This window comes from Nannospalax galili, unplaced genomic scaffold (assembly GCF_000622305.1).
Source record: "Nannospalax galili isolate Female #2095 unplaced genomic scaffold, S.galili_v1.0 scaffold644, whole genome shotgun sequence".
NCBI lineage: Eukaryota > Metazoa > Chordata > Mammalia > Rodentia > Spalacidae > Nannospalax > Nannospalax galili.
In genome coordinates, this window is record NW_008351473.1 from 573,322 (window position 1) to 582,217 (window position 8,896).

General features: G+C 50.3%; 1 protein-coding gene across 2 annotated transcripts in view; it reads right to left on the reverse strand.

Annotated features, from left to right (window-relative positions):
* Positions 1-8,896, reverse strand: part of Stx1a (syntaxin 1A) — a 29,776-nt gene that overhangs the window by 6,940 nt on the left and 13,940 nt on the right. For both annotated transcript variants that reach the window (XR_003846284.1, XM_008848387.3), the window contains exons 2-7: positions 7,777-7,854; positions 7,423-7,522; positions 2,748-2,822; positions 2,044-2,117; positions 1,847-1,955; positions 1,199-1,272 (exon numbers count right to left, since the gene is read on the reverse strand). Coding sequence is in view for 1 of the 2 variants with exons in the window: in XM_008848387.3 (XP_008846609.1) it covers positions 1,199-1,272; positions 1,847-1,955; positions 2,044-2,117; positions 2,748-2,822; positions 7,423-7,522; positions 7,777-7,854 (510 nt within the window). In the remaining variant the exon portion in view is untranslated. The remainder of the gene's footprint in view (positions 1-1,198; positions 1,273-1,846; positions 1,956-2,043; positions 2,118-2,747; positions 2,823-7,422; positions 7,523-7,776; positions 7,855-8,896) is intronic.

Below are 8,896 nucleotides of genomic sequence, written 5' to 3' on the forward strand. Positions count from 1 at the left end.
TTGAGTGTTTTATTGATTTATTTGATTAAAAATTTTTGTATTACATTTACTTATTTTGTGTGTGCACACAGGTATGTGCCACAGTGCACACATGGCAGTTAGAGGACGTCTTTCGGTAATCAGTTCTTTCCTTTCACCATTTGAGTCCCAGGGATGGAACTAGGTCTTCAGGCTTGATGGCAAGCATCTTGATCTGCTGAGCTATCTTGTCAGTCCTGTGTGTTTTGAGACAGTCTCATGTATCCTAGGCTGACTTCGGACAGGCTGTGTCATTCAGGATGATCCTAAATTCTTGATCCTCCTGCCTCTATTCCTTAGTGCTGTGATTACAGGAGTGCACCACCATGCCTAGTTTTATACTGTGCTAGGAACTGAACCCAGAGTTTTGTGTATGCTAGACAAACACTCTACCAACTGAGCTACAACCTAGCCCTATTTGGTTTTTCTAAACATGTTTATGATTATTACTAAAATCCTTTTTATTTATTTTTATTTATGTGTACGAATATTTTGCCTGCATGTATGTATATTCACCCCTGCATGCAATGCCTGCAGATGCTAGAAGTGGGTGTCAGATCCCCAAGAACTGGAGTTACAGAAGTTGTTAGCCGCATGTGGGTGCTGGGATCCAAACCTGGGTCCTCTGCAAGAGAAGCCAGTGCTCTTAATCACTAAGCCATCTCTCCAGCCCCTATGATCATTATTTGTGTGTGTGTGTGTTGCATATAAGTGGGTAGATCTGCTCACTCATTTGTATACATGCCAGAGCAAAATATCTCCCTCTATCAGTCTGCCTTACTCTTAAAAAAAAAAAAAGCACAGTTATTTGTGTGTGTGGAGGGGAGGGGTGTGCATAGGAGCTACAGTGTGTGTGTAGGGGTCAGAGGACAACTTGAAGGAGCCTGTTCTCTCCTTCCACTATGTGGCTCTTGGGGTTTGAATTTGAATCCTCCTTTACCCACTTGGCCATCTCACCATCCTGGACACAAGTCTTGATTTCACCTTTGCCACTAACATTTATGTGACCCTCAGGTTGGTCCCCTCCCTACTCAGAAACTCGGGCTTTCTCTGAAACCTGCCTCAGTGGATGGCTATGTCCAAACACTGTCCTGACCCAGGGCTTAGTACACACAATGGGAACTACTGTTGGGGTACATCGTCAGTGGGTCGTGGTAGCAGGGGTAGGGTCCACACTCACCCCAGAGGCAAAGATGGCGGGGTTCCCACTCTCCAGCATGTCTTCTAACTCCTCACTGGTAGTGGTCCTGCCAGCTGTGGGTGGGATCACACTGAGCACAATTCTCTCCAGGGAGCTCAGTAGTAGCAGGTCAGTCAACCCATCCAGTCAAGCTCCTCCTTGAGCCCCTGGCCACCTCCAATCCAGACCCAACCCCTAGGGCCCAAACCACGCCCCAGCCCAAACCACACCTTTGGCCACAGGCTCCACTCCACCAGCCCTCCAGCCCAAACTACATGCCCTGGCCACAAGCCTCACCCACCATCCTATAGCCAAAACCCCATCCCCAAGCCCTTAAACATGGCCCCATCCTTCTAGCCCCAACCACAGGCGCCATCCCACCAGCTCTTCAGCTCAAACCAAACCTGTAGCCATAGGCCTCACCCACCACTCTTCCAGCCCAGGCTGCACCCTACCCACAGGCTCTGCCCCTCCATCTCTAGCTGAACCCCCAAGCCATAGGCCCCACCCATGGTCCCAACCCTCCAGCACAAACCAAGGGTACTTAGTCACAGTTCTTCCAGGACTTCTGTCCTTAGCACACAGGGCCCACCTACCACTCCATCAGCCCAGGCCCACCCTTCCGCCCAGGCCCCGCCCCCAGCTCACTGATCTCCAGCTGCCTCTGGATGCGCCCCTTGCAGCGCTCGCGGTAGTCCGACTGTGTGGCGTTGTACTCAGACATGACCTCCACAAACTTCCGGGACAGCGTTGAGTGCTGGAGGGGGCACAGGAGTGTAGGTAGGTATTGGGCTCCGGAGAACCCAGGGATCAGGTGCATGCCCACCCCTGCATTCCCATAGCACCTGCGTCTTCCGGATCCTCAGGTCTGCGGACGAGCGGTTCAGGCCTTCCTCTTGCTCGATGCTCTGCTCGATGCCTGGTGGAGCAGGGGGCTGTTGAGCCATCCCCACCCCCATGCATCATCTCCACCCACAAGCCCAGAATGCGGCACTCCAGCCACCCCTGGGATGGGACCTCTGTGGTGATCCGAGGGATGGGGTCACATGGAAACAGAAATGTATGCATTAAAGAAGTGGGGCCAATAACGGCTCTTCGACCTGAAGTTGTGTGTGTAAGTGCTGTGTGCTGGATCTGGCTGCTCAGGCCACACTGTCACCTGAGTTTCCTTCCCTGTGCTCAGGCTCAGGCACAAGGGCTGTGCCCCAGTGGGGAAGACCAGGTGGTTGCCACCTGCAGAGCATATGTCCCCTAGGCTGTGGTGGCCCACGCATGGCATGCCTGTCTATCAACATAGATACAGCATATGGTCTGCATGGATCCTTACATGCCAGCCACTTCTTAAGCTTTTTTTGTTTTAGATATGGTCTAATATAGCCCAGTCTGTCCTCTATGTAGCTGATGCTGGACTTGAACTACTGATTCCCTTGCCTCCACCTATGGAGTGCTAGGATTACAGACAAGTGAGCCACCATGCCCAAATTTATCAAACCTAGGGATGCATGCTAGTCAAGCACTCATACTGAGCCACACCCCTGGGGGGACTCACTCTTTAACTTGGAGCGAACTTTGTTTGCTGTCTTCTTTATGTCTGACATGAGCTCTTCCAGCTCCTCCTTTGTCTCTGCATAGGAAGAAGAGGGTATGGTGTAGACACCCTGGTTTCTCCTTTGCCCAATATTCAGACCCCTCACCTCCAGCACCAGCAGCAAGATGGGGGTGGGGCTGGGCAGACCCTGGTGACATAGGTTTCCCCTTTTATCTTGGCTACAGCTTTGTCTACATCTCCAATTCTAGGCCAAGGCCACCCTAGCCTCAGCCTCACCCCCCTCTCCCGCTATCTTCTAAGAAGCTGTCTCCCTCCTTTGCTGGCTCCCCCATCCCCTGTAGACAACAGATGGGGCTAAATTTAAGGCTGGTAAGGCTGCTGCGGTTGGTGCTGGGAAGCTGTTTACTCGGTGGGTGCCTGAGTTCGCATGGGGCTGGGTTTCACCTTGCTTTATCTAGTAGAGGCCAGGGAATAGGCTGTGGCAGGGTGGGCTACATTGCCTCCCCAGTCATAGCCTCTGCCACAGGGCTCTGGGTATGGCTGACCTTGAACTTACAAAATTGCCCCTCCAGGACACCGGGGACCCTGGTCTGGTGGGGAGGGGGCAGTAATAGATTCAAAAAGGTGGGTGGGTGCAGTGGCACCCACTTTTAATCCCAGCACTCCAGAGGCAGTGGCAGAGGGATTTCTGTGAGGTCAAGGCCAGACTGGAGTTCTAGGCTAGCTGGGGCTACAGGGAGACCCTGTCTCAAAAAACAAAACCAAAGCAGTGAAAGCCCGGGGTGTAGTGGATCTAGAGGTGGCAGGTCACTGGGGCTTATGAGAGGTGAACAGGAATGAGAGAATAAAGTGATCTTCTACAGGCAGAGGCCTGGGGGTGCCCAGCTTACCCCCCTCCCAAGCTCTAGGGAGTGAAGCCTCAGGAAGCCTGTAGGACTACCCTCTCTTCCAGCTACAACCAGGTTCCTGGTTATCAACCACATCCACTGGGCTTGGGGAGGAAAACGGTGGTATATCAGGATCTGGGCATCATCTCCTAAGTGGAAAGTGAGTGTGGCAGAGTGTGGGGGGGTGCTCTGCAGAGCGGAGGAGGGTGCCTCTCTCCTACGAACAAAGGAAAACTTGGTCACCAGCTGCTCTTGCTATCTCAGCTTCTTTTGCTAAAGACTCAAAATAGCCCAGCTGGAAGGTGCCCCCTCCATCAAGGAGGCAGAGCCAGGCTTGGCCAAGGAAAGACCCCCACCCTACTCCTAACTTCCATTGTTCTTCCTTAGCTCTGCCCTGCCCTAAGGCCCTAATGGGGTGTCCCCCTTCTCTTGATGAGGTCCTGGGTCTCAGTCTGGTTTTACTGCTTAGTTTATGGGCACAGTCACTACTATGTAGACCACAAAGGGGGAAGTGTGGACAGTGGTAAATGGGAGCCATCCAGAGATGAAGCTAAATAGTTCCACTATGCTGTGCGCACCTGACCTCCAGCAGTTGTGGCGTCTCCTTAACAAATCCCTGCCCCTTTTCTTTCAGACAGGGCCTTATGTAGCCCAGGCTATCCTAGAACTTGCTATGTAGCTGGATAACCTTGATTCTTTATTTATTTTTAATTTTATGTGTATGAATGTTTTGTCTGCATGTATGTAAGTGCACCCATGTCATGTAATGCCTGCAGAAGGCAGAAGAAAGATCCTCTGGAACTGGTTGATGGTTGTTATCTGCCATGTGGGTAGTGAGAACTGAACCTGGGTCCTCTGCAAAAGCAGTGCTCTTAACCACTGAGCCATCTTTCCAGCCTTGACCTTGAACTCTTGAACCTCCTATCTCCACTACCTGAGTGCTGGGATTATAGACTAGAGACTCGTGCCACCACAACTGGCTTATGTGCTGCTGGAAATTAAATCCAGAACTTTGTGCATGCTAAGCAAGCATTCTACCCATTGAGCTACATCCCAGCCCTTCAGAAGCCCACACAAGGAAATGCAGTGACCCAGATACCCACAGACATGAGATGCAGGTGCTCCATAGAGGGCATATCTTTAGGAAGGGAGATGGAGGAGGATGACAGCTGTGTTTCCCAAGTGGTTTCTCTTCTCCTCCCATCCTAGGATGTCTCCCTATGTCACATGTGCTTCATCCTCCCTTCCCAAGGCTATGGAAGGCTGGGCTGTTGGCATGGGCTCACTCTAAACATGAAACCACAGGGTGGGAGAGAACTTTGTTATGGGCTTGAGGGTGAGGGTCCTGGATGTGGGGGTGAGGGGGTCCACAAGCTTGACCTTTTTGAGTCATGCGGATAGGGGGTCTGGGACTTCCCAAAGGACATGGAATGACAGGAGGGACAGTGACCATGAATATAGGCCAGTCTGAGTCACTGGCCTGCCTGGGTCCCCATGACAGAGAGCCAATCACTGGCTCCCTGGGCCTGTAGCCAAGCCCCTTCCAGGGCAGAGGGTCTCAGTCAGGTTTATCTGTAGCAGCCTGGTCCAAATCAATGTGTAATCAATATCTCAATGGAGCACCAGGTATGGTGACATATGCCTGTAATCCCAGTACTTAAGAAGCAGGGGGCTGGAGAGATGAATCAGTGGTTAAGAGCACTGACTGCTCTCCACTCAGGAGGCAGAGGCAGGTGGCTGTCTGTGAGTTCACCAGCCTGGTCTACATAGTGAGTTCCAGGACAGCTGGGGTTGCAGAGAGAGCCTGTCTCAAAAAGACCTCCCCCCACAAAAAGAGCACTGACTTTTGCAGAGGACCCAAGTTCAATTTCCAGCACCCAAATGGCAGCTAACAACTGTCCATAACTACAGTTCCAGAGGATCCAACACCCACTTCTGACTTCAACAGGTATTGCATGACATGGGTGCCCTTATATACATGCAGGCAATACACTCATACATATAAAATAAAAATAATAAATAAAATATTTTTAAAAAGAGGTAGAGGCAGGAGGATCAGAAGTTCAAGGTCATCCTCAACTACATAGCAAGGTCAAGACTAGTGTGTGGGGGAGGCAGGCAGTGAGATGACTCAGTAGGTAAAGGTGCTTGCCACCAAGTCTGACAACCTGAGTTTGATCCCTGGGACCCACATGGTGGAAGGAGAGAACCAGCTCCTCAAAGTGCAACTTGTCCTCTGATTTCTGAATGCTCACCAGGAAACATACATTGCCACCTCCCAATAAAATCAATTATGTAATTAAAAAAACAAAAAACCAACACACACTTGGTGTGGTAACATGCTTTTAATCCCAATACTTGGGAGGCAGAAGAGGAAGATCTCTGTGAGTTTCAGGACTGCCAGGGCTGCATAGTGAAATCCTATCTCAAAAATAAAGCAAAATAAATTAAAATTTTTAAAAAAGACCACCTTGGGCTGCATGAGACCCTGTCTCAAAAAAACAAAAAAAAGGAAACAAAAGGCAGAGTGAGAAAAGCGATAGAGGAAGATACAAATGTCTTACTCTAGCATCAGCTGCCCACATATGGGCATACGTACCCTCACACTCGCATGCAGTGCACACACACACACACACACACACATACACACACACACACACACACACACGCCCATCAACATGAACATGAAGGCTAAGTCACAGGAATGTGTCACAGTAGAGCTAGATGCACACAGGCAAAGGGAAAAGGTGGCTTCCTGTAGCCATAAGCACGCCTGGCTCTGGGCTATTAAGTGGCAGGGTGCCAGCTCTCACAGGAAGCTGCCTACCTGGCCCACTAGCTCTCTCACAGCGCTGCTGCCATCTGCTCCCCTGGGAGGCAAGAAGGGGAGGGGCCAGGCTGGGGAGCTTCTGATTCATTGGACAACTCCCTCTGTACCTCCCTCTACCCATTCATCTATCCATGCATCTGTGGGCTCTCCTCCCTAGCATCCCATGACAGCAGCCATCCTCTATACCTTTAACAAAAGTCCTAGTAGCTGAGAATATATAATTTATAATATATAAATGTTATTAACTTACTTATAATTTATGCTATATAACATATGTTTTATTTATTTTTATTTTATGTGTATGAGTGTTTTGCCTGCATGTATGTAATGCAGCACATGTGTGCAATGCTCACAGAGGCCAGAAGAGGGTATCGGATTCCCTGGAATGGGAGTTAAGGCCAGTTGTTGGTTGTTGGTTCTTAGCTGCTGTGTGGGTACAGGGAAGTGAACCTGGGTCCTCTGCTAGCAGTCAGTGCTCTTGACTGCCAAACCTTTTCTCCAGACTCTAAATATATACATTTTATGTGTATGTATGTATGGCTGCTTGAGTTCCTGTGTGAAGGTTCCCTCAGAGGCCAGAAGAGGGTGTCTAGTCCCTGGAACTAGATTTTCAGGTGGTTGAGAACTGCCTGATGTGTGTGCTGGGAACTGAACTTGGGTCCTCTGAAAGAACAGTAAATGCTCTTAACCACTCAACCATCTCTTTAGCCCCTTATTTTCTTTGTGGTGTGTGTGTGTGTGTGTGTGTGCGTGTGTGTGTGTGTATTTTCATTTTGAGGCAAGGTTTCACATAGCCCAGGCTGGCTTCAAACTCTCCACCAGCTTCGATCATAGATGTGTACCATGCAAGTGTAGTCACCCAAAATCTCAGCTCAGACACCACTCTGCCTGACGCACCCCAGTGCAGGCTTACTGGGGCTCGGGAGCCCTTGTTTGCTCCTGCCCCATCCTCACTCACTCTCATCAGGGTTGGGGGAGGCCAGGATGGCACTGTGTTTTCGCTTCACCTCCTCCACATTCTCAGCAATCTTGTCAATGAAGCCCCGGATTTCTTCCACCTGGGGACAGGAGAATGAGACAAGAGAGAAGTTGGGCAGACATTGATGATGGAGCAGCAGCTCCCATGGGACCATCCAGAGGGAGCAAAGCTGTAGAGTCCAGTCACCGACTTTGCTAAGCATCAACCTATCCACCCTCAAATTAGCTCACATGGGAGCCCCCATCCCAGGGCTGAGCAAGGTGCAGACGTGTGAGGAGTCCTGTGCCAGCTTACAGGTGAGGGGTGTGGATACTTGGGGTGGCTGGTTCCCACCTGCTCGAAGAACTCATCCATGAAACGGTCTCGGTCCACGCTGACAGTGACATCATCATCATCATCGCTGTCCTTGGCCTGGACAGGGTTGAGCACATGTAAGTGGCCATGTGTGGGACCTCCAGGATCTCAGACCCTGACCCATCTGTGCACACAGGCACACACAGTGAGCCTATTTAGCCATTTGCCTCCCTCCTAAGGGCACCTTGGGCAGAGACAAGGACTGACTTGGGCATGCCAGGCTCCCAGCCACAGTCAAACACTGAAGATCTCCAGGCACCCTGGCATAATTAGCGAGGATCTGTCAAGTGGGTGACACAATATTGTCCTCTCCCAGTAGCTGTGGAGCTTGCCCCCTCCCTCACCCTGAGACTGAATCAGACCAACGGATTGCTGTCTGAGTTAACTGAACCTCAGGATCCTCTGGGTACCCAAATTTTCTTGACACAGATCCCCATGGCTTTCTATTCTCCAGACTTAAAGGTCTTTGTTTTTTGTTTGTTTTTCAGAAGGGTCTTGCTTTGTAGCCCAGATTGCCCTCAAATTCCTGATCTTCTTGCCTCAGCCTCCTGACTGCTGGAATTACTGGTTTGTGCCATTATGCCTGGCTCTCAAGGGTCTTAAAATGGAGCTCAGGCAGCTGGAGAGATGGCTCAATGGTTAAGAACACTGGCTGCCTTTGCAGAGGACCTGGGTTTGGTTCCCAGTACCCACATGATGGCTAACAAATGTCTATAACTCCAGTTCCAGGTGATCTAATGCCCTCTTCTGACGTCTGAAGACACTGTACACATGGTGCACATACATACATCAGGCAAACACTCATACACATAAAATAAAAATAAACCTTTAAGATGGAGCTCAGAGTTTCCAAACCCTGTAGGCCCCTGTAGAGGGAGGCCCACCTGTTCTATCCCAGGTCTATCCCAGGCCTTGGCACCCTGCCCCAGCAGGTTGGAAGGTTCAGACATGGGGCAATCGCCACAGCACCCCAACTGGTGAGATGCTATCTGTGTGTGGCTTGCTGGGAGTCACATTGACCCACTTGGTGCTCTTAAAGCTCATCTTTCCCTTGTGAGTCTTTGTTCTTAATGTTGTTTAATTTTTATTTATTTTATAT